The 27198-nt window shown below is 36.6% G+C and overlaps 2 protein-coding genes and 1 pseudogene across 2 annotated transcripts; 2 read left to right on the forward strand and 1 right to left on the reverse strand.

Moving 5' to 3' along the window:
• The first annotated feature begins 209 nt into the window (after window positions 1–209).
• On the forward strand, window positions 210–1159 carry LOC125080119 (olfactory receptor 52A5-like; annotated as a pseudogene).
• An 8860-nt stretch (window positions 1160–10019) lies between these two features.
• LOC125079736 (olfactory receptor 52A1-like) lies at window positions 10020–10970 on the forward strand. The gene has a single exon (XM_047693508.1). It carries the CDS (start codon window positions 10020–10022, stop codon window positions 10968–10970), a length of 951 nt encoding a protein of 316 aa, XP_047549464.1.
• A 10018-nt stretch (window positions 10971–20988) lies between these two features.
• On the reverse strand, window positions 20989–21933 carry LOC125078258 (olfactory receptor 52B2-like). Its single transcript, XM_047690586.1, has one exon. The coding sequence runs from the start codon at window positions 21931–21933 to the stop codon at window positions 20989–20991; it is 945 nt and encodes a 314-aa protein (XP_047546542.1).
• Between the last annotated feature and the right edge of the window lie 5265 nt (window positions 21934–27198).

Below are 27198 nucleotides of genomic sequence, written 5' to 3' on the forward strand. Positions count from 1 at the left end.
CTTCTGCCATTCCAACATGTATTACAGAATTTCACCAGAACACTCTGGCCAAACTGTCATCCAAAGAACTGAACTTATTTGTTCAATGTTCAATATGGTTGAATGATAATAGCTGAATGATAGTGAGTGATAAAGTCTTTTCACTTCTCATCCAAATTTTCTTCTGCAGGTGTCAGAATCTGCAGCAAGAAGACAAAATACTAGTCTCTATGGCATCCACCAATACTTCATATATGAACCCCAGAACCGTAATCTTGATTGGAATTCCTGGACTAGAACACGTGCAGTTTTGGATTGGGTTTCCTTTCTTTGTTGTGTGCCTCGTGGCTCTTTTAGGAAATATCACTTTACTAATCATCATTCCTATAGAACGCAGCCTGCATCAGCCTATGTACATCTTCCTGGCAGTGCTGGCAGCCACCGACATAGGACTCTGTGCAGCCATTGCTCCCAAGATGTTGGCCATCTTCTGGTTCAGATCTTGCTCCATGGCCTTTGACACCTGCCTAGCTTAGCTGTTCTTCATTCATGCCTTGCAGTGCACGGAGTCTGGCATTCTGTTGGCTATGGCTTTTGACCGCTACATTGCCATCTGTGATCCACTAAGACACACATCCATCCTTACCCCTTCCATCTTGGTTCACATGATAGTAATAGTGGCAATCTGAGCTACAGTGCTGGTTGGTTTGTTACCCATCCTAATCAAAAGATTGCATGTTTTTCATTCCACTGTAATTGCCCACTCTTACTGTGAGCACGTGGTTGTGGTCAAGTTAGCTGCAGAAGACATCCGAGTCAATAAAACATGTGGTCTTTTTGTGGGTTTTACCATACTGGGCTTTGACATGATTTTTATCCTCATTTCCTATATCCTTATTTTCCAGGCTGTTTTTCGTCTACAACAAAAGGAGGCATGGCTCAAAGCATTTAATACATGTACAGCTCATATTTTTGTTTTTCTTGAGTTTTATATTCTTGCCTTCTTCTCTTTCTTCAGCCATTGTTTTGGACATATTGCTCCCTTCCCACATTCTTCTGTCTACCATCTACCTCCTTGTGCTACCTGCACTCAACCCTATTGTCTACGGTATAAAAAAACAAGGTAATCCGTAAGTGTGTGGCACAGATTTTTCTTCTGAATCATATATCCCACCAGTGATCTATCAAATGCTTGTGGTCATGTAGAGAACACTTTCATTTCTTAGAGATAAAGAGACTTTGGACTCTGTGTGTTCATTGTTGGGAACTCACATGCTCTATCTTAAAGCTTTTATTTTTACAGTCAGGTTGACATAAAAGGTATCGAGATTAACAATGATACTTGTTTTCTATCTGCAATGCGTCTGACTTCAAATCTTTATAATTTCCTTCATTTTACTTTCTTTGTGTTTAACTTGAACTTCTTTTTACTTCTTCATAAGGAAGCTTTAATTATTGTTTTTCAAACTTTCCTTTTTGGAATGTATGCATTTTCAAGTATGGATTTATCTTTAACTGTTGCTTTTTTGTATACCACACATTTTAGTATTTTGTGTTTTCATTTATTCAATTAAAAATAAGACTAATAGTTATTGTGTTTCTGTATTACTTATGAAATACTGAGATAAAATCATATATATATGGTTTATTTTTGAAGATGTCTGAGCAATGTAATGGGATTTAGAAATTCTTCCTGAAATGGAAAGCTGGAACAACTAAATAATTGTACGAGAAAATGGACTTTGACTTTGACAGACTACCTCATATTCCATAGCAAAATTAATTTAAGGTGAATCATATACCTAAGCATTAAAGAAAAAATGATAAATCTCAAGTCTGTAAACCAGACCTCATTAGAGAAGGAACAGCCTTGGATCACTGAAAAGTGACTGTGACACTGCTCCAGTGGAACTTGCCAGAAATCTACCTTCTAGGATATCCAAAAGAGCTGTTAATGGGTTTCTAAGAAACTACTGGCCACTGGGTGCTGCCTGCTTTATTTACTGTAGTATTTGGGCCTTGGAAAAGTTGCAAGAATTGGAGGAGCTCACTGTAGACTATAGATGGCCAACAAACTGCATTGAGTCTGTGGACTGACCAAATAGGAACCAGGGAGCAAAACCTTCTCCTTTTGCAATGGCTTACCAGTGCCCTCCCACTGACAAAGTTCAGCATTGCTTCAGCTCAGAAAGAAAAAGTACTCAGAGGGCCAACGTACATTTTCACCAAGAAGGCAAAAAGTGAACTTGGAGCTGAGAGGCAATCAGTCTTTAACCAGCACAACCTGCATGGCAAACAATAAAGTTGTTGGGACATGTACTGGGAACACAATATGGAAGCAGGGGCAGTCTGCCATTTCTCTTCAGTGAGTGTTAGTGCTCGCAGCTTCCCTCACCTATAGAGCTGACCATCAAATATTCTCTTCGACATCCGCTAAAGAAAAGAACTATACCAAAGGACAGGATGAGCAAATGGAAATTCATCTTATTCTGATACTGTTTTCAGCAATAAGGTAAGAAAGCTCAGACCAAGTGTAAATACTCAGCTCTCCTGAAATCAAAGCTGAAGGTATTTTAAGAGCTGAGGTACAAGGGACTATAGGCCAGCTATGTTTCCTAATCGGCTTTCCACTATGAAAATGAAACATGTGGGCTGATGTGAGTGATACTTCAATTTTGTTCATGACTGGATATTTATTTTTTTAATGAAAATTGCATATAGAACTTTTAAAAAATTCTTTTTCTGCATGTATCAATATGAATTTTTTTTCCTGGTTCAATATCTTAGTGTATCGGGTTCCTATTAAAATATCTTGCCACCTTATTTACTAACAACCTGCTACAAACCATTCATTTGCAGTCACAATGTAGTAGATTGCATTATCAGTTCCTAATAATTACTAAACTTTCCTAATAATGTCATCCATATCCGTCTTCTCCCTACGTGAGCATTATTGTTCCATATTAGCCACATCAGTATCCATCATATGACTTCCATTTGTCAAGGAGATGTAAATGGAGAGACTTAATCACTTATGAACTAATGCTTTAAAACTCATCATTCACTTTCATAGTGTCTCTTTCTCCACTGACACAACAACAGAAGTGGTTCACAAAGGGGCTCCATCTTCAGCCTAAGCCCCAGGTGAAAGCTGCAAAATGGACATATCAGTGAGAACTATGCCTTTGTTGTTATGAGTTCTTGAGATTTAGGGAATTTATATTATCAGAACATTATGTAGTCTGTGTTGATTGATACAAATTATAAATGGCTCCCCGTCTCAGCATTTTCCATTTAGGCAATTACTAAAGGAATAGCCAGGCATCTTACTTAACTACAGTTCAGGACCTTAACACTCCTTTAACAGAAAACCAACCTAGATTCCCAGATTTCTCTCCCTCTCTCTCTCTCTCTCTCTGTTTCCTTACCTTTTTTTTTTTTTTAAATTTATTTGATAGACAAGTAGGCAGAGAGGCACACAGAGAGAGAAAGGAAGGGAAGCAGACTCCCCGCCAAGCAGAGAGCCCGATGCGGGGCTCAATCCCAGAACCCTGGGATCATGACCTGAGCCGCAGGCAGAGGCTTTAACCCACTGAGCCACCCAGGTGCCCCCCCCCTTTTTTTTTTTAGTTTTAGTGATAGCCTAGTCTTGAAATTGCTACAGGACAAATATTCTCTGCATCTCTCTTATCTCTAAGAAATTATGTTTTGTAAGTGAATCCCCCTTGGCTTATTCCTTTCTAGTTACCCAAGCCTCCTTACAGCAGCTCAAACACGCATAACATGTTCTATCTCTATGTCTTTGCATTTTCTATTTTTCTTGATTATGACACCACCCTCCCCCAATATCCACGAGGCGCATGTTTACCCTACACTGCAACAGATTATTGCAACGCACCAGCTCTCTAATCCCTGTGTACATTCTTATATACGCATGTATATACACACAAACCCATTTAGATAGAGAGAGACTGACAGGAATTGTTCCTAGAGTTTTAACCCCCCTCCCTAGGGGAACCTAACATGTATTTTTTTTTTAAAGATTTTTATTTATTTATTTGACAGACAGAGATCACAAGTAGGCAGAGAGGCAGGCAGAGAAAGAGAGAGGAGGAAGCAGGCTCCCTGCGGAGCAGAGAGCCCGATGCGGGGCTCGATCCCAGGACCCCAGGATCATGACCTGAGCTGCAGGCAGAGGCTTTAACCCACTGAGCCCCCAGGTGCCCCCTAACATGTATTTTTAAAATCAATCCACAAACAAAGGAATGGTAAGAGAATTGAAAAGTGAAGCATTTGACAATGTTGGGATAAAATCAACACAGTAAATAATTTCAAAGTTAGATATTGGTCATGTAAAAATTATGAATAAGTTAATTCCATAGAGACAAGAAAGTAGGTTGTCAGGTTGTTAATTGTAAACATGGGTGCCCTCAACAAAGTGAGGTAGAATATTTAATAGAGAGAAAGGAAACAATATAATGGTGTGATGAAAACAAGAGAAACTGGGCAATGAAAGCTTTGCTTTGGGGAAAAAGACTGAGAGATAGTTCTCTGGAGTTCTTTTAGTTTTCAAGAGCTTATTTTTTTTAAAATAAGACTTGAACATGCTTGCTTGTTTAAAGAAGGATCAAATAGAAAGGCAATACTGGAAGATATAGAAGAAAAGGCAGTTGATGGGGAACCCCTGACTTTGAAGTCATTCATCAAGAGAAAATGAAAAAAAATTAAAGAAGAAAAAGATACTGTGGGGACAAAATAAAGATCATATTTGCAGAAGAGATTTTAAAAGATGAGTAGAAAGGAAAACAAATGCAATACACTTTAAAGCCAAATTTGTGGAGAAACTGATTGACCACAGGTCTGGTAGGGGAAAAAAATGAAAAACTAAGGAAGCAAAAGATAAGGAAATATTTCATCCATCCCTTTTACTTACAGTGAATATTGAACATGTAGAATTAATATCTTTTTTCTGATCATAGAATCAACAACTGAGACAACCTGGTGGTTGGAGTTAGGGAGTTGGCTCATTCCTAGTCGAACACTTAAAATAATTTTTTTAACATTTTTCCAGCTTTCTTGAGGTATAATTTGCAAATAAAGTTGTAAGTACAATATGATGAACAACATGATGATTTGATATATGTATACGTTGTGAAGGGATTTTGCCCATCAAATTAGTGCACACCTATCAACTTGTATTTTTACCTTGTTGTTATTGAGAACATTGAAATTTTACTCTTAGCAAATTTCATTTACATGATACAGTGTTACATCAACTTATGTGTAATAAACACATTATCAAACATGCAGAACATGGAAGGAAGACGATTCTTATTTTGACAAGTGAAGACACTTCACATAGGAATTTTATTTCCTGCTTTTTTAAAAATTTTTATTTAATTTGACAGAAATCGCAAGTAGGCAGAGAGGCAGGCAGAGAGAGGAAGGGAAGCAGGCTCCCTGCTGAGCATAGAGCCCAATGTGGGGCTCGATCCCAGGACCCTGGGATCACAACTTGAGCCGAAGGCAGAGGCTTTAACCCACTGAGCCATCCAGGCGCCCCTTATTTCCTGCTTTTAATAAAAAGAGTGAAGATCTCTCCCTGACAGCAACAGCACACTCCATTGTAGCCAATGAGAAACCATCACAACCTTGGACTCTTGTTCTCCTCCATGAACTTTTGTTCAAAACCACTGTCCCCAATTTTCTCCTAAAAATTAATAATAGCTGACCTTTCCTTTGCCTCTTAGAACTTTTCAATGGTTTGCCATAGTTTGCTTGTCCTGACTTACAACTCCTCTGGTATTCCTGAATAAACTCATTTTGCTAGTAAAATAACTGGCTATTTCATGCCTAAGTTGACAGAGTCAAGAAGAGGAAACTAAGTTTTCAAACGTGATTTTGCATGGTATGAGTTTCAGCTGTAGTAAAATTGTATTTATAAAGATAAGCTTCTTCTGTTCCCTTAAGCCACAAGTCTAGCCACAGGCCAGAAAGTAAACTAAATTGCTCTCTTTCCTCTTCAGTTTCCAAATTTTCAATTTCTTAGATTTTTTAAAAGATTTTATTTATTTGAGAGAGAGTACGCATGGGGCGGTGGGGAGGAACAGAGGGACAAGCAGACTCCCCACTGAGTGCAGAGCCACACATGGGGCTGGATCCTAGGACCCTAAGATCATGACCTCTGTCAAAGGCAGACACCCACCCAACTGAGCCAGCCAGGTGCACCCCATTTCTTAGATATTTTTTACCCCTCACATTCCTAATGATCTCAGATTGACCATGATCTGAATGTGACCCATAACTTGAGATTTCCTGGTTCTCATTCCTTGAAAGTAACAGTGCTTTCTGGCTTTGTGTTCAGGCAAGAGATACCTTTCTGCTCCAAAACAGAGCTGAGTTTCTGTTTCAGACATGTCATGAACTCTTTAGGGACAGGTCTGAAAATTGCCCAGGGATTGCCTCAGATTCAAAGGCCAAAAAAAGCAACAGCTAAAGACAGATGATAAAAGACACTTAGCAAATCCAAATCCTGGCAGACAAAAACCTGTTCCATCCATCAGTTTTATATTCTAGCCGCTGTCTGTTTCTCTGCGTGAGTTACTCCACCATGAATCAGAACCTCGGTATAGCTCAGTGTTTCTAACTGTAGCAAATATTAAAAGGTAATGGAAAGGACAGTGAATTAGATGATCTCAGTCTTGCATCTCTCAGTAACATACTTTCCTTTAGCATGCCATGTTATTTTCTCTGACCCAAGTGTATTTATCAATAATATGAGGCATGTCATGTCATTTAGAGATGGAAGTGATGCAAAGGTGATCTAGTAGCATGTTCTTAATCACATGTGATTTTTTTGAACTGACATCCCAGTTAATTAGTGGCAGGGCAAGAAAAATAAGGTTTTCAGGCTCCTCCTCTAATTTGACTACAAAGTAGTTTTAACATTGCTTGGTTTATCAAAAATAAGAAGGCAGTCTCTATTTTGGAAAGGAGTGTCTGTCTGTCTGTCTGTATGTGTGTGTGTGTGTTTGCAGTTTGAGCAGGAGAGCTTGTAAGAAATGGAGAGGAGGTCGAAGATGGGAGCATCTTATTTACTGCTTGTATCTGTTTTGCTCTCTGGGTTTGTTACCCTGTAACTTCAGCTCATATCTCATCCCCTGAAATATGGTCTTCTCTTTATCTGTGGTATCAAAATCTTGTATTTTTGTTTCTTCTTCCTTACTTTATCTTGTATATTCCTGTACTTTATCTTGCCTCATTTTAAGGTGTCTTCCCATTCCTCTGTCCTTTTTTACTCAGGAACCAGGAATGAACATACAAAATATTACATATATATATATGTGTATATATATATAAAATGTTATATATAAAACATTATATATAATGTGTATTATAGCATATAAATTTCATTTTTATTATTTATTTTTATTATTTTTATGTTTCTTTATATATTTTGTATCTATGTTCTACTTAAATATTCAATACATTTGAACATTATATGTTTATATAAAATGCATAGTATATACAAATGTTTAATAAACATATTTGTAAATTACAAGTTTATTAACATGAACATAAAACTTAATAACATATTTTATTGATTTAATTTATTAATTATATAATTGTATATAAATTATATGTAATTATACATAAATTTTATATAAATATAAAATTTATTAATATAAATCTGTTTTATATAATATACATTTATATTATCTATATATACATACAATTTTATATTAAATTTGTATTGTTTATATATGCATACAATTTATGTAATACATTCGTATTATTCACATGTACATACAATTTACATATTACATTTACGTTTAATATATTTGTATTATATATATGCATAGTATTTGTATTATCTATATTAATATTTAGTATATATTTATATACAAATATATTAGTATTTACATATTTATAATACATATTTGTATTTATAATGTATGTATTATATACTTATATATATCTTTGTATTATATTATATATATAATATATATTATAATTATATGTGTCTATACTATATTTACATATAATATATTTGTATCTATAATAATATATATTTTTATTTATTTATAAATATACATTATAAATATATAAACAATACAAATATATATTTGTGTTACAATACAATGTAACACAAATATATATTACATATATATGTATTACAATAGAATATGAATACATATTACTATAAATATATAAATATTCATAAATACTAATATATATTTACATATAATATATATGCTATACTATATGGAATTTTATCCTTACATTGTCAGGCATTTCTAAACATATCTAGGATGTATTGCCTTCTCTAGTTCCTTTAGATTTTGCCTTTGTCTACTCATGTCACTTTGACAAGATATATTCATGTTTATCCCAATGAATTCTAGGGAATCCACAACTTGCTCACCTAAACTCATTTATTTGGGCATCATAGGGAATTGCTTTTCACAAAAATTCCAATTTTAATATATGTCTTTTTATTGCCTTGGTCATAGTCAATGGATATATATATATATATATATATATATATATATATATAGCCACAGAAGGTCATACAACAATCTCCTACTCTCAATGAACTAGTAAACTATTTTAGATTTTACTGCATTAGGGACTTCCTAGTTATACCCACACATATATCCTACTGACTGGGAACCACTATTTTTTCCTATAATTTTACAACAGTAATCCTTCTAGTTTCTCTTCAAGGAAAAATACATAAAATCCCATTCAGTATTCCCTATTCAATGATTCAACTATGACAAAATCATAAGGAAAACAGAATGAAACTTTGGGATGACTTTAAGCTTGTAGAATGGTTAATGAAAAATAAAAATGAGTACATAAAGTTATCTTAAGGTTTACTGAACAAATTTCTAAAGAAAGAGAACAGGAAAAATTTTTTAAATTTCAGAAGTTTGGCGTGAGTGTGAAATGGGATCATTTGTGTGAAATGTAATCAAAAGTAGCAAATTATTTTCTTGGTCAACTCACACCAGTAAAATGAATGAAAGTACCAGGTTTAGGTTGAGCTCCATTATGGACAATACTAATCCTGACTTTTTGGACAGGATTGTCCAAATTTGGACTTTTATGGACAAAACAAATCCTGGCTTTTTGCATCTGAAACATATTAATATCAAAATATTTAAGCTATACTCATTTTCTAATAGATCTGTTTTTATATGTTACCATCTTATCCTAATTTGTGGTACTTCTTTATTCCATTGACTTCCTATTTATCTTCCCAACTTTCTGTCTCCTCTAAGATCCAAGAGGACTTACATCATCATCTACCCTATTCTCCTTACACATCCACTCTGAAAGCTAACCATCCAGAATTATCCCAATGAGTCAAATACGCTCTGCTTCTACTGATAAAATACAGCTCCTTCACATCACTTTCAAGAACTGGATAATGGGTCTGCACACAGTCAACTCAAATAGCATTTGCTGAAAGAACAAAATCTCCTCACTCCCTGAGCTGAGAGTCAATTTCTAAGATTTGTAGGTAGGTATTTTACTCCCTAAACCAGAGAAAATGAGAAGACTGGAAAAGGCTGCTGCTTTCCAGAGATTCTAAACTTTGAACACAATGGACAGGGCTATGGGATTGAGAATCTATTCCACAACTTCAAGTGCTACAAAGGGATTTCACCTAATCTGAAATGTGCCTGGAGTTTGGAGAGGGATATAGACAAAAAAGTTAATGTTGTCATCTGTAGCAGCATCTGAGGACATTTCAGAACCTAACAACATCAATGCTATTAGAATCATAAATTTCATTTCTACAACTTCCTCATGCACAAATACCCACATTGGCTTGGGGAAAAGATATTGAAGAATCCTATATAACACAGCCTTAACTTGATTCCCAAAGATTCAAAGTCATAGAGCCACATTTCTATCCATGTTTTTCATGTTATAGAAGAAATTATAAGAATTCCCTTGTTCTTTTTCATTCATGATTTTTCTCTGAATAAGTCTCAGAATCAATGGTGAGAAAAGGATTTATCGACCTGATGGGATCTACAAACATGTCATATCTGAACCCACAAACAGTGATCCTCATTGGGATCCCTGGACTAGAACATGTGCAGTTTTGGATCGGATTTCCCTTCCTTGGAGTGTGCCTGCTGGCTGTGCTGGGGAACATCTTCTTATTAATTATCATCCCTTCAGACCACCGTCTTCACCAACCCATGTACATCTTCCTGGCAGTTTTGGCAGCCACCGACCTAGGTCTTTGTGTAGCCATTGCTCCTAAGATGTTGGCCATCTTCTGGTTTGGCTCCTATTCCATGGCTTTCAATGCTTGCCTCACTCAGCTCTTCTTCATCCATGCCTTGCAAGGCGTGGAATCTGGTATCCTATTGGCCATGGCCTTTGACCGCTACATTGCCATCTGTAATCCTTTGCGGCACACATCCATCCTTACACCTCTCTTTCTATTTCAAATGGTATTGATGGTGGCCATCCGGGCAATGGTGCTTGTTGGAATTTTACCCATTCTACTTAAACGCTTGCAACTTTTCCAGTCTGTGGTTATTGTTCATTCCTACTGTGAACATATGGCAGTCGTCAAGCTGGCTGCAGAAGATGTTTATCTTAATAGATCATATGGGCTCTTTGTGGCCTTTGCAATTCTAGGTTTTGATATGATCTTTGTCTTTGTCTCCTACATTCTGATTTTTCAGGCTGTTTTTCATCTTCCCCAGAGGGAGGCAAGACTCAAAGCAGTCAATACATGTACTGCCCATATTGCTGTCTTCCTGGAGTTTTATATTCTTGCCTTTTTTTCCTTCTTCAGCCACCGTTTTGGACATGTATCACCCTATGTTCATATCCTCTTGTCTACCATCTATCTGCTTGTGCCCCCCGCCCTTAACCCCATTATCTATGGTGTGAAGACCAAAGAGATCCACATGCGTGTTGCTCAGATTTGTATTCTGAAACCTGGCACTGAACAGTGATCCAAAAATATTATGACACAGGAAAAATATATATTTACCCATTTAAGATGCAAAGTCCTTGTACTATGTCTATGTTGGTGAAAATTTATCTGATAAAGATCTCTTTTTAAAGGATTTATATTCCTCAAACAAAACAATTCTGAATGTGAGATAAACTTGAGTGAAAAAAATTATGTATTTATAAGTTCCTATCATCTCCCCACCTCTCTCTCCCTTTCTTCTTTTATCTTCTCTTATTGCCTTCCTTCTATCATTCTTCCTTGTTTTTTCATCTTTCCTTTTTCACACATCTATTGTGTCTTTCTGCAATACCAAGAGGCGGTTTAACATTTGATGTGTAACAGTGACAAAGACATATTCCATGATTTCAAAAGCTCACAGCATAGTGATAATATAAAAATACTGAGCAAATATAATTTAATATTATTTAGGCCATGGTAAGAGAGTAGAAGAGATTTATTTTCACATGTGAGAAGCAACTAATTTAGATTTTAGAAGAAATCAGAAAAGACCTTATACAAGAAGTCATGGCAAATGTAAAGTTTGAATAATGCATTTTACTTCAGATGGTGAGATGTTATTAACCAAGATTTCAAGTTTTTAAAGAACTAACTATCATTATAATTCATGTAGATGTGGAGAAGTATATGCAGGTTTGTGTAACTCTAACCTGCTTGAGCGCATGATTTGGGAAAACCATTCTCATCTGTGCTTTCATCAGTGATCAAAACATACAAATAATTCTGAAGTAGGGAATAATGTATTAATATAATAGTATTTGATACATGGTTTTATTTAATTTCACAAATATAGTCCTTTTGTTGGGTAAATGAAAAATTCAACTTTTCAGAATTGCCACTGACAAGCTAGCATTGCTTGTGATAGCCTTAGAAAGTGTTCATTTTCTGTATTGTGTGGCAACTCATTATGAACTTACTTTTTTTTTTCCCCCTAAAAGGTCATTAGGAGAGATACTGGGAAGTTTTGAGACACAATCCACCAATTTGAGCAAGCTTTTTGATTAGGAACATAACAGCTTCTTTTCTCCCATCTTTCTTATCCTTACTGCTCAGAAGGTCTTACAAGCTAGTGAAGAAAATCCAAAGACTTTAAGTTTAGCCATATCTCCTTTAGTTCCCTTTTCATATCAGACCTTCTTGTCCAGTGTCTCTGTGGCTTGAGAGCACATATCCCACCATCACGATCACCACGTGGACACCAATAATTTTAACTCAGCTCATTTCTCTGTTTACCACAGTGGTTTATCTCCCTCCTCTTGATGGTCAAGCTAATGAATTATATAGTTACTTACAGTAGGAACAGAAGATTAAAGTTTTTCCTCTGATGGTCTCAATCTATAAACAGGTGAATATGATATAGGAGTGTCTATCAAATGTTCCCCCAGAAGCATACTGAAGCAATAATTTTAGGGTATGTGGTATATTTGGGAATTGATTCAAGAATAAATTTTGTAAGGGACTGAGCAAGTAAGACCGTGAAGTGAAGAAAGTCAGTAATGTGTGTATGAGTGAGCAGATTACTGCTATAAATTATCAGAGCTTTTTCCTGTTGGATGTGCTGGAAAAAGGTAAAGATCACACTTGAAACTGTCCCACTGAAGGTCTCAAAACAGCATATTTATCTAGCAATCTCCATCTCTTATTAGATGGTAATTCTCCATCTCTTATTAGAAGGTAATCACCTTCCCAACACTTCTTGCATGTACCAGTCACAGTCAGAGCATGCTCCCCAGGTCAGAGGAAGGGCTCAAACAGAGTCATAGGAATCCATTGGAATGGACAGGCAATTTATGGAGCAGGATGAGGGTATATGGGCAGTCTTTTTAAGTGTAGCTAAAAAAATGTTTTATTGGGTAAGCATGCAAAAAAAAATGCAAAACACAGAAGACATATTCTAAGTTCCTTCATGATTTCACAGAGGTAGACAGGATATGTGACACTGCTGGATGCTTCATAGACTGTACTCCAGACAGATGAATCACCATGAAATAGACTTGTAGAAGAATTAACACATTGGTGTAAGGCACCAGGCAGTCTGACATTTATGGCAAGAGTTCTAAATTGAAGTATCAACTATTTAGAAGAGCAACTGGAAACACCGGCTTTCCAATACATGGAGAATTTCCCCACTATCTGATCTAATGGGATATTAAATTTGGTTAATATGGCCTTTTCTACCGGGAGGGATGGGGCATCCTTAGTTTCCCAGGAAGACAACATGGTGCTCATTGGATTATTTCTATATTATTTATTTATTAGGATAATATTGCCTGTCCTCACCAGATATACTGAGGCATATTGGATTAAATTCTTCTCCTAAAGTAATTTTTATAATATGATTCTACATATTTTGTGGGACTAGAATTCCATTTGGAGCCTTTTAAAAGAAAGATATACAAAAGATAGGCCAAAAGAGTGGTATTTCCAAATAAGATAAAGTAAATGTCTTCAGATAAAAGTATGGAATATAGTAATGAAGGAAACTTTAAATCCTCATGCCACTATCTGATCGAGATCCAAAACAGGTACGAGAGCTATTCATCTATTTATCCACTTATTAATTCATTCATTTTGTTTTAACTCAGTATATATATCATGCACATAGTATGAAAGGCAGTCCCTGTTTTCAAGAAATTCTGTCAAGGAAAACAGTATTTTTTTAAAAGAATTTATTTATTTGACAGAGAGAGATCATAAGTAGGCAGAGAGGCAGGCAGAGAGAGAGAGGGAAGCAGGCTCCCCGCTGAGCAGAGAGCCCCATGCTGGGCTCGATCCCAGAACCCTGAGATCATGACCTGAGCCGAAGGCAGAGGCTTAAACCACTGAGCCACCCAGGTGCCCCTCAAGGAAAACAGTATTACACAAAGATTAAAAGCATAGATATTGTGATCAGACAGATCTAGGCTTGACTTTTGATTCAACTGTCTATTAGCTATGTGTTATTTTTTTTTAATTTTATTTTTTATAAACATATATTTTTATCCCCAAGGGTACAGGTCTGTGAATCGCCAGGTTTACACACTTCACAGCACTCACTATAGCACATACCCTCCCCAATATCCATAACCCCATCCCCCCTCTCCCAACCCCCCTCCCCCCATCAACCCTCAGTTTGTTTTGTGAGTTTAAGAGTCACTTATGGTTTGTCTCCCTCCCAATCCCATCTTGTTACATTTATTCTTCTCTTACCCCCTTAACCCCCCATGTTGCATCTCCTCTCCCTCATATCAGGGAGATCATATGATAGTTGTCTTTCTCCGATTGACTTATTTCGCTAAGCATGATACCCTCTAGTCCCATCCACGTCATCGCAAATGGCAAGATTTCATTTCTTTTGATGGCTGCATAGTATTCCATTGTGTATATATACCACATCTTCTTTATCCATTCGTCTGTTGATGGGCATCTAGGTTCTTTCCATAGTTTGGCTATTTAGCTATGTGTTATAAAAAAAACAACTAAAATATTTAAATTGAGTGTAGTTTTCCTCATCTTTATAATTAGGATAATGACAATTGACTAAAAGAACTGTTGCATGAACATTATAATTTAAAATGTGTTTTAAGCATAGCATACAATGATAGGGTGCTTAAAAGATAGTCAATATCATTATTAAAATTGTTAACAATAATAATGAGGACAGACATTAAAAATCCAGTATAAAATACAATGGAGTAATTTCTTGGATAGCTACCTGAAATAAGAAAAATTAGAGGGAGTAGGGAAACACTGGATGTGTATTTTTTTGTTGCTTCTATTGCAAAATGTTAATATTTTAAAGAAAATCTTACTATATTAAGATTTATAGTCTCTTTCTAGTCCTCTTGACATACAGCTTCTTGTTCTGAATTAAAATAAGAATGTCAATTTTTTAAGAATACCTATTTTTAAAAGAAATGCAAATTTATTTATTTATATATCTATTCACTTGTTTATTTATTTTCTAAGGGAACAATTAACAAAACTAAAAGGTAGCCCATGAAGTGGGAGAAGATATTTGCAAACAACATGTCTGTTAAAGTGTAGTGTAGTGTCCAAATGTATATAAAGAACTCACCAAACTCAACACCCAAAAAATAAATAATCCAGTTAAGAAATGGGCAGAAGACTGAATAGATAGTTTTCCAAAGAAGACATCCAGGTGGCTAACAGACACATGAAAAGATGCTTAACATCACTCATCATCAGCAAAATACAAATCAAAACCATGATGAGATACAACTTACACAGATTAGAATGGCTAAAATTAGCAACACAAGAAACAGCACATGTTGGCGAGGGTGTAGAGAAAGGGGACCCTCTTGCACTATTGGTGGGAATACAGACTGCACTAACCACTCTGGAGAACAGATTGGAGGTCCTGCAAAAAAGTTAAAAATAGAATTACTCTACAATCCAGCAATTTTACTACTAGGTATTTACCCAAAGGATATAAAAATACAGAGTCAAAGGGGTACATGCACCCCGATGTTTATAGCCGCATTATCAACAATAGCCAAACCATAGAGAGAGCTCAGATGTCTATTGACTGATGAATGGATAAAGAACAGGTGGTATAGATAGATAGATAGATAGATAGATAGATAGATAGATAGATATACACACACACACACAATGGGACATTATTCAGCTATTAAAAGGAATGAAATCTTGCCATTTGCGATGACATGGATGGAGTTAGAATGTATTATGCTAAGTGAAATAAGTCATTCAGAAAAAAAACAGCATATGATCTCACATGTGGAAGTTAAGAAAGAAAACAGATGAACATATGGGAAGGGGGAAAAGAAAAAAAGGAGAGAAGGAAACAAGCTATAAGTGACTCCTACTGATAGAGAATAAACTGAGAGTTGATAGATGGAGGTGGGTGGGGGATGGGCTAGATGGGTGATGGGTATTATAGAGGGCACTTGTAGTGAGCAGTGGACATTGTATATAAATGATGAATTACTGAATTCTAATCCAGAAACCAATATTGCACTGCCAATATTTGCACTAGCAAATTTTTAAATAAAAGAAAATAAAATAAAAAAGAAATTAAACAATTAAAAATAGAAAAAAGGTAACAAATTTTAAAAATCAAAATATTTCATTTTTTTTTTACATTTTATTTATTTATTTGAGAGAAAGAGAATGAGAGAGCATAAGTCAGGGGCAGAAGGAGAGGGAGAAGCAAACTACCTGCAGGGAGCCCAATGCAGAGATCAATCCCAGGACCCTGGGATCATGATCTGAGCTAAAGGCAAATGCTTAACTGACTGAGCCACCCAAGCTCCCCTACTTTATTTCATATAATTGAAAATAATTTTAGGGAAAACCTGAGGTTAATTTCTATAAAAATTTCAACTGATGTCCATGCCTTTATGTTCACATACCAATGCCCAAGTGAGATCAATTAGAGAGAAAATTCCTTTGTGTATTCTACTCAAGCACCTCCTTCAAAACCAGAGCAGAAATAATTTAATTCTACATTGTATTTATTTATTTTCTAGCTTTGTGGAGGTATAACTGACATATAACATTATTTAAGTTGTACAATGTATTGATTTGATACACTTATATATTTCAAAATGATACCACCCTGGTGTTAGCTAACAGAAACATCATGTCACATAATTACCATTTCTTTTTTATTGTGAGAACATTTAAAATGTTCTCTTTTAACACCTTTCAAGTATGTAATACAGTATTGCTAACCATAACCACTATAATATACATTAGACCCCCAGAACTTATTCATCTTATAACCAGAAGTTTATACTGTTTGATCAACATCTACCATTTTCCTCTATCCTGTCTTCTAGCCCCTGATAACCACCATTCTACTTCTGTTTCTAGGAGTTTAACTCTTTAGATTTCACATGTAAGTGATATATACATTATTTGTCTTTGTGTGATTTATATCACTTAACGTAATACCCCTAATGTGCCAGGCATGGCCAGCAACCCTTGTACCAATGGATAAAATGTTACTCCAAACTGCTGTGAAAGACGGGAAAACGCAATGCAGTCAATACTCAGAAAAGAAGACCCTTTGCTCTTCTTTGCTCCTACTTTTATTGGTTCTTCAGGATAATCACAAATCCTTATCACTATTTCTCAAGTATGTGACGTGTGATAAGGGGTCTTACTGAAAATAGGAGGACCTGTTTATGGGACAGAAACAAAAGCTAATCAGAATGTTTTACCAGTGCTGAACCAATAGCGTGAGCGACAATGCATACAACTCTTAGATCACAGGGTGGCTATTTTGGCTAAGAAAACTTTGGGGACGCCAGCTCCCCTCAGCATTCCAACAGCAGAGTGGTCACACAGGCCTTGGCATTCCAAAAACCTACTCCCTTCTCGAAAATCCTCCATCAGCCTCGGCAGCCTCCTTGTTACATTTTAGCAAGCCAGGTATTATGGCTGATTTCAAGCTCCGCATTAACCCCAACACTAATGTCCATCCATGTTGTGGCAAACAACAGGATGTCTTTCTCATAGGTGGATAATCTTCCATTGTACGTGTGTGTGTGTCTTTGTGTGTGTGTGTGTGTGTGTGTGTGTGTGTGTATCCACTCACCCACTAACAGACACTTAGACTATTTCTGTATCATGGCTATTGTGAATAAAGCTGTAATAAACATGAGAATAGAGATATGTCTTTGAAATCCTATTTTCATTTCCTCTGACTATATACCCTGAAGTATGAATACTGATTATATGGTAGTTCTATTTTTAATTTCTTGAGGAACTTCCATACTGTTTTCTATATGGCTATACTAATTTACATTTCCACCAACAGTCTATGTTTTCATCTTTATTTTTTAATTTTTTTACATTTATTTATTTATTTTAGAGGGGGGATGGAGGAAGGGCAGGGCAGAGGGAGAGGGAGAGAGATAATCTCAAGCAGACTCCTTGCTGAGTGTGAAGCCCAACTCGGGTCTCAATCCCAGGACCCTGACATGATCAGAGTTGAAATCAAGAGTCAGACACTTCACTGACTGAGCCACCCAAGCGTTCTTGCCCCATAAAAACAAAAAATTACATCAAATTATACATATCTTGGAGAAAAAATGCTTTTTGTCTCTAGTTTATTTTACATGCTGGCTGTACTTGGTATGAGGGAAACCACAGCTAAATGATAATGCATATAGGAAAGTCAGCTGGTATAGCCCACAGATCAAAAGTACTGCGTATCTGAGATGCATTCAGAGCTCCTTTTATTTTCTTTTAAAGGTTTTATTTATTTATTTATTTGACAGAGAGAGAGATCACAAGTAGGCAGAGAGACAGGCAGAGGGGCGGGGAAGCATGCTCCCTGCTGAGCAGAGAGCCCGATATGGGGGCTTGGTCTCAGGACCCTGAGATCATGACCTGAGCCGAAGGTAGAGGCTTAACCCACTGAGCCACCCAGGTGCCCCAGCATTCAGAGCTTATTAGGTGTGACCTTGAACATGTTGTTTTAAACTTTATGCCTTAATTTCCTCATCTGATGAAAAAATAATAATACAAATCTTGTGATCGTGATAGGACAGTTATATGGAATAATTTAGTTTTGTACCTAAATGGTACTAAGAAGTACAAACGTTATTTCTTCTCTATAAGGTGGAAAACTTTGTCAGTCATCTGTAAACCAAATAAACTATACAAACCAGAATTAAAAGCAACTTATGTTATTAAACAACTTAGAATTCTTATCATTCTTTTTTTTAAAGATTTTATATATTTGACAGAGAGAGAGAGAGAGAGAGAGATCACAAGTAGGCAGAGAGGCAGACAGAGAGAGAGGGGGATGCAGGCTCCCTGCCGAGCAGAGAGCCTGATGCGGGGCTCGATCCCAGGACCCTGGGATCATGACCTAAGCTGAAGGCAGAGGTTTTAACCCACTGAGCCACCCAGGCGCCCCAGAATTCTTACCATTCTGAAAGGATAATTTCAAGACTCTGGCAACTGTCTTTAATTATAAGGAGCATATGTTAGACAAAAATCTATTTCTTCTGTGGCCAACAGAGTTTATATATTTCAGGAGTGGGTGATAGAAAGAAGGTAAATTTTAGTTCACTATTGCTAAAACTCTATGGAAACACATCGCCATAGTGTGAATTATGTAAATTATGCCACATAGTGCCATTGTATGTGGGGGGTCTCTCTATTAATGGAGATTTTCCAATAGCAAGTGAATAATCCTCTATAAGGGTGGGCATTCTTCACGTGGCAGATGGAATTAGAAGAAAATTACAGCAGCTCTAAGTACTACTGGTTGGGTTGAGTCAGAGCTATGAGGAATGATAATTATTTTCACTCAGTAGAAGTATGAACTGATGGATGAATTGTTGACATATTTAATTAATGAGGATATCTGAGCACTTCTTTCTTCTATATGACCTTACATCCCATATCTGTACCCAATCCAACTTTTTACCTCCCTGGAATCGAGCCTAGGGTTGAGAGTCTTTTCACAGTGGAGCAGGGACCAGAAGAGAAGCTAACCTCTTGAGTTATGGGAGGAAGACTGCTGTGGTGCAGAATAGGGCATGCTGTCTCAACTAGAAAGAGATGTATGCTTTTGTGTCTGGGCTTTCATGAATCCCAATAAATTTCTGTATATGTAAGCCAAGGTGTTTTGGCTACCTTGGAATCTCTAGATTCACAAAATTGAGAGTAGACTAATTAGATGTGCATGAGCTAATGTGGGAAGCAGTGGCAAATAATCATGAGTGAGAAATGATATAAATGTTTGGGAACATAATATAGAACTTTTGAGAAGAGATAGAAACTAAAGAATCATTTATGATGAAAGTGAAAGAAAGCTGAGTGTAGCAAATTCTATTTTTCAAGAATGGCTAATAACCGTGTCTTCTGTATCAGACACATTTCTGTTATATGATCTTGCTTCTCCTCAGTTAAGAACAGACTCTTTCCTATATCTTTGAATATGTTTTAGACCCTTCAACTGCTATGAATACAACAGAAGTCAATCTGTGCCAGGTCTTGGCAGAGTCTTTAACTGTTATCACAGCTTTTCCTATTTCCATGCCATGTAAGAACCCCTGGGTTCTAATCTGATGGAACAGGAGTCGGTGCAGATGTAGACTGAGGTGTCTAACCTAGGAGTAAAGGAGAAGGCTTGAGTGTCCAGTCATGGATTCCTATCTGCAGCTGCTTGAAGGACTCCAAGTAAGAACTACACAACTGAGTCCAGGCCATCCATAGAACCTTGAGGAAAAAAAAAAAATCATAATATATCATTTAAGTGTTGGGGTGTTTTATTACACAACATTAATTAAAATGTAAGAAAAAAATAAAATTAAGGGTTGGATTCTGCAATAACAAAAACCTAAAACATGAAGCACTGGCTTTGAGTGTATGGACAGAAGCTTGAATGGTACTGGTAAGACTGTTAATGAAGGCTTTAACTAGAATAACAAAATTGTTACTGTGTGTTAGAGAAGAAAGCGATCTGTGCTTTGTGATGGTGGAAACAAAACTGTCACCTTCGTTAAGGTAGAAAGCAAACAATATAACTAATGAACTGATGGATTTGATGAAGGAAACTTCTGGGTAATGTTGAAAGTGCCACTTATAATACAATATGTATAGATAAAATGATTTAAAGAAATAAGTGTTTAACATTCAAATAGTACTCATAAAAATCATAAAACTTCAGGTATTTCTGAATTGGAATACATAATTGTTTTTCATTCACTTTTTCTCTTGCATTATATACTCTTAAAGTAAAAAGTGTGCGTTTTAAAAATCTTTTATTAGTCAGAAGAACTGTCTGGTTAGACTGAAAAGGATAAAGATAGCTCATAATGGGTTTCATAATGACAACTACATTCTGATGGAGAGGACATGCCCCAGTTACATTCCCACACCGAATCCTTCTCTTGCCTTGGTTATTCCTGTTCCCATGAAACCTCAAATCTGGCAGACATTATCTCTGCCTCTAGCCTAAGAAGATTTCCAGCTCCATATCATAGGTGTCCTATCCACCTCAGATATCAGCCTCAATTTCTATGACAGTGGAAGATCCGCAGCACCCGCTCCTGCATTTGCTTAGTCCGGGCCCCATAAATCAAGGGGTTGACCATGGGAGGCACAAGGAAATAGAGATTGTCAATGATAATCTGTAGATAGGGAGCCATATGGTAGCCTAAAATCTGGGCCAGGACAGAGAAGACAACAGGAGAATAAAAGAGGGCTATAATACAAAGATGGGAGCCACATGTACTGAGAGCTTTGCCCCGTGCCTCCCAAGAGGGGATCTGAAAAACAGCATGAAGGATCAGCCCATATGACAGAATGATAAAAAACAGATCAAATCCCACAGATGCTACAATAACCATGAGGCCATAGACAATGTGGTTGGACACATCTCCACAAGCTATCTGCACCACAGCCATGTAGGCACAGTGGGAGTAAGCGATGATGTGGGTTTGGAAGCCTTCCAGTCTTTTCGCCAGGATGGGTGCTGGAGTCAGCACTGCCACTGCCCTTGCCAGGACAGCCAGTGCCATCTTCCCAAGTATGCTGTTAGCAAGGATGGCTGTATATCTCAGAGGGAACCAGATAGCCACAAATCTGTCAAAAGCCATGGCTAAGAGGATCCCAGACTCCATGACATAAAAAGAAGAAATGAAAAACATCTGTGTAAGGCAGGCTTTGAAGCTGATCTCTTTGGCATTCATCCAGAAGATACCCAGCATGCGAGGCACAGTGACACTGACAAGGGACAGGTCAACAAGAGATAGCATGGCCAGTAGGAGAAACATGGGCTCGTGAAGACTCTTCTCCACTCGGATGATGCATAAGATGATGGCATTCCCAATAATTGTAATGACAAATACCAAGAAAAAAGGCACAGAGAACCAGCCATGGTAAGATTCCAGGCCAGGAATTCCAGCCAGGACAAATATCAGGGGTGGAGGAATGGAGTTGTTGCAAGAAGTCATCCCTAACCTGAGCTCCTCAAAGTCTGATTCCTAGGGAGAAAGAAACAAAGGACACTTTGAAACCACTGCATCTTTTGGACCTAAAATGCTGTATATTCTAGTTTACAGTGATAATCATAATTATATTATATAAACTAATGATCAAACAAATGCTTTGGCTACTTAAAGTGTGGAGGGAGATAATTCTAGGCTACTCTCTCTGCAGAAGCAGTCTCAGGGATAAATGCTCAGTAAAGACATATAAACTCCATACTTTAGATTTTCCTGTGGCTCTGATCCTACTTAATAACCAATGTGTACAATCCTGTAGGACTTTTTCCCAGAAACACAATTTGATGGGAGACCCAACATTTCCAACATTATAGGCAGGAGGTGGGGTAAGGACAAGCTACAAAGCATGGTTTTAATTCAAAATTGAGGCACTTGAATTTCATCATCCCAGAGTCTTCGGTTCTTGAGTCTGGCCTTGGTACTTTGAGATTCTTCTCTGGACTGTTTGTTTTGATTTTGACAGAAAATCTAGGAATTCTGCCAATTTTATACCTGAAAAGCATGATGTTATTTTGGAGCAATAACTAATATTTTGGGTGACAAATGTGGTGTCCAAAAGGCCTCAATTGATAATAATTTAGTATTGAAGTTCCAGATTATTCAATAAGGCATGGTTGGGGAGTGGGCCAACGTAAAGGCAAATTAATAATCTTCTGTGTATATGCATATTTATGTGGGGAATATAGTTAAGATTAGTGGTAATATGTATTTCTATAGAAATTAAGACTATTGTATTTGTTAAATATTTTAACCTGCAACTATTTTGAATCAAAATGCATATTTACAAATTTATAAGTTATTTGATTAAATTCACAAAGAGTATACTTAATGAATACATTAGAAGTAGAAATCAAACAAGGGTATAATAAATACAAAAATAACCAAGGAGGAAGAGTTTTTCTTATACTATGAATGAAACTAAATTTCACTATTAAGGTTTAGACTCCATATTTTATTAGAAACACTCCAACTACATATTTATAAAAGATAATCACAGAAGAAAAATTTCTATATAAGCTGAAAATAAAGAGATAGAAAGTATAACACAAAGTTGCTCTAAAAATAAAAGTATAGTAATCATACTGTGACCCTTTTTGTTTTGGTTGTCAATGAACTCGGGTTATTTGTATTTATTTATTTATTTATTTATTTTTTGCTGATTTATTTATTCTAAATATTTAAAAGCCCCAAATAGAGTGGGCTATCTGTATCATCTATGCATCATAAAATGAGTTATTCAGATCTAAGTATTTCATATATTAACTGCATTTGGCAAGAAGAGTACCACAGCCAAATGATAAATAGGCAGACCGCCTGGAAGGTAACTTGGTACAGTGAAAATAGCCAAGTTTTTGGGATAATACATGTCTGGAATACAATCTCAGTCCTGTCACTTAAGTGATTTGACCAAGCTGTTTAAGTCTCTAAGCCTCATTTCCTCATCTCAAAAGTGGGATGAGGTTTACTTTTCAAAGCTTGCAGTGAGGATGAAATCCATCATTAAAGTCCAACATTGTATAAAATATACAAAATGCTTTGGTGTTCTATAAATGCAATTTTCTTCCTTTTCTATGAAGTAAAAATTTTGAGATATTCAAAAAATAATGTCCTTTTTGTTTGATTCTTGGAAAGAACTCTAACTAGGATAATAAATAGTCTTGAATTGACATCGCAAAAAAGAATATTTAATGGCCCTAGCAATTTTATCCTCAAATATTTTTAGATTCATTATTTGTTAGAGAACAAAAAAAATGTAGTGTCCCCAGAAATAGATACCTGGCCAAATAAAGGATGCTAAAAAAAATTAATAGGTAGATTTTAGTTCAATAAGGGAAATGAACCTATCACAAATACACACAGAAAAGACAGCCTTGTGAAACCAGAGGCTCACTACCAGTGGGAGTTTCCATGTAGAAATTGGATGATGATCTATGAGTAATAATGTAGATGAAAATTTCTCCATGTGACAGGGACATCAGGACATTAGTGTGTTAAGCAACATGGTAAAGTTTTGTCTGAGTGATCAGGAACAGTTGCTAGCCAGGAACAGCCACATCAACATTAATTATAAGTAGAGATGATTTAGGCATACAATTTAGAAATGCACCTATTATTTTCTAGAGAATGTAACTGGGAATTCTAAAGACTGTGACCCCAATCATGGCCTTACAAGAGATGGTGATAGTAGTATGTGGTTTAAAAGATTTGAGAATCTCTCTTTCCTTACATGATTTTGCATCCCAGGATTTTCTACTCTTTCCTCATCCTTTTCTCCATTTTCCTAGAGTAATACCTGTGGATGGTTGTGAGTCTGGTCACAGTAGGACTGGAACCAGCAAAGCATCCATCTGCTTCAAGTATGAAGAAAACCTGTTGGTGGCCAGAATAAGATGGAGTGTCTAAACTGGAGGCAGATTTATGCTGGTTGGTTCTGGTCCTTCTGGGTCCTCAGTGGCCTCTCTGTTGGGGAAAATGCCTTACCTAGCTTGGATATTCTGGGAAACACATCTTAGAGCCAATTACTGAGGATACCATGGGAGGATAAGAGCAGATAATTAAGGAGCACTGTAAATATAACTGTTGGTATATATTAGGAACCTGAGGGAGAAAGAATAAGGACTATGGGAGAATCACTTAGGATGGAAATTAAAGAACTCGTACAGCAACAGAGGGCAGAGCTGCTTACTGCTATAACCACATACAAATTGCTTTAGCTTGCTTCAAAACCATTAGTTTAAACCATTTTCATTTCCAGTGATTTTGGGGACCCCATAAGTAAAACTTAAACTAAAATTAAGAATCTTGATTTCAAGGAAGCAAGTAAAATCCAACAAGAAGCTGGAAAAAAAAGGGGGGGATTAAGGGCATACTTATCTTGATGAGTGCTGAGAAAGGTATAATTACTGAATCATTATATTGTACACCTGAAACTAATACAACACTGTACATTATACTTCAAAAAATGTATGCATTAAGAAAAATCTTAATTGACTAAATTGAGACCATAGTTTGGTAAATAAGATATATAAAAAGGAACATAAGGGTAAGATTAAAGTAGGAACAAGAGAGGAACTCTAGAAAAAAATATTACAAAATGCTAGGTTTAGAAGACACTGAGTTTCGGAAAGACTTGGCAGAAGTCACAAACTCAATCTGAGAGTAAATAGCAAAGAGGGGAGAAACAGTTAACTATTTTGCAGGTGGTCAAGTGTAAACATCTTAATGACACTGACTAGGCCTTGTTTATTTACTATTATTCCCCAGTGCCTGGCAAGTGGTAGGTCTTCAAATATTTTCATATGAATAAATCCATACATTCTGTCCCTACCTCCACAGGTCTTCATCAAGCATCTGCTCTAGACTCTAGGCCAGTAATAACACTGCAAGTGTAAGCAACAGTCACACTGACTATCATACTGACCTAAAAAACTTTTATAATCCACTAAAAGATCTTTTTTGCATTCATTTATTCCATTCTTTGTCTCAACTCATTTTCCTCACTGTAACCACAATGCTCTTTTTACGTTAAAAAATTTTTTTTTATTTGAAAGAAAGAGAGAATGTGAGTGGAGGAGGCAGAGGGAGAGAGAGAAGCATACTCCCCGCTGAGCCGGGAGCCCCATGCAGGACTTGATCCCAGGACCCCGGGATCATGACCTGAGCTGAAGGCAACTGCTTAACTGACTGAGGCACCAGGGCACACCCACAATGATCTTTTTAGTATATGTGCTGCTGAAGCGAGCACACACAATGATCTTTTTAAAACACAAACCTGATATATCACTCCTATGCATAAAACATTCATAGTCTTCTCGTTTTTAGACTGAAATTGAGAATCCTCAGTATGGCTTATCACCCTTGCTTGCTACTGTCTCAGCCTCACACATCTGCTCTTCACCTCACTCTCCATCCTCCAACCTATGAAATGGACTTTATCTAGTTCTTCAAGTGTATGACACCACTTCCTATCTTAAGGTCAACACATGTTCATGCATCCTGTTCTCTCTCCCTGTAACATCACCAGTTCCATTTCATGACCTCTTTTCCTTTTCGCAACTACTTGACTCCCATTCAGCATTCCAGTAAATGTCGTTTTTAAGGAAACCTTCCTTGATTGCTCTAGACTATATCAAAACCCCATGTTATATGTGCTTATAGAAATCTTTGTTTCTACTTGACATCACTTAATATCCAGTGGAATTATGCATGTGAGCATCGCTTGATCATTTCATCTGCACCAGATTGGAAAGTCCCTGACACATGGACTTTGTTTTGCCTACCTCTCCTCAGAATCCAGCTCAGTGTAGCCCATTTTAGCCACTCCATCAATAAATTTTTGCTGCATGAATACATGAATAAGTTGCATATCTTCTTTCTCTTGATTAGAATTTAATGTAGAATCTTTGAAGATTTAGTTTTGTGTTTGTTATTGTTGGACATTTCCTATTTGTCATTCTGTACATTTTGTATGTAACTAACTCCTTAGTTCTTATTTCCAGTCATAACATGTAAACAGCTCTGATACTGGTCAAGGAATACATTATAATTAAATTCCATGATTTATGATGCTCCAAATTAAAAAAAAAAATACAGCAAGAAGGTCCAGACTTACCAATTTGTCTTCAGGAAACATTCAATATAATGGCAATAGTCTCAAAGTTTACATTTCCCTAGGCATTCTTTTCTCTTTAGATCTGTCCCTACTATCATTCTCATTTTTCCGCATTATCTTAGAGAGAGAAAGACATAGAGACACTGGGTTAAAGGAGAGGGAGGGAGAGAAGGAAGCAGACTCTCTGCTGAACGCAGAGCCCAATGCAGGACTTGATCTCACACCCTGAGATCTTGACCTGAGCTGAAATCAAGAGCCAGACCCTTAACTGACTGAGCCACCCAAGTGCCCCAGAGATCTATTATTTGAATGAAGGTGAAGTCTTCATGAACAGGACAATGAGTTCAAGGGATATATAAGAATGAGAAGAGAAACAGCAGAAAAAGGATTTCGTTAAGCTTTGCTTTGCTATCCTGGTGCTTACAGGGTCCTGACATACAAATTTTGTGTATTTTTTAACTTTTCGGAGGATGACTGATCTCAATGTAGAGATGTGCTAGGCATAGTAATTAAAAACTAATGCCTTGAAAATATCAGTGGCAACTGTTGATAAAGCCCAACTGGGAAATGATAAAACCCTGAACAATGATATTTTAGTAGAG

Source organism: Lutra lutra, chromosome 10, assembly GCF_902655055.1.
Source record: "Lutra lutra chromosome 10, mLutLut1.2, whole genome shotgun sequence".
Lineage (NCBI taxonomy): Eukaryota > Metazoa > Chordata > Mammalia > Carnivora > Mustelidae > Lutra > Lutra lutra.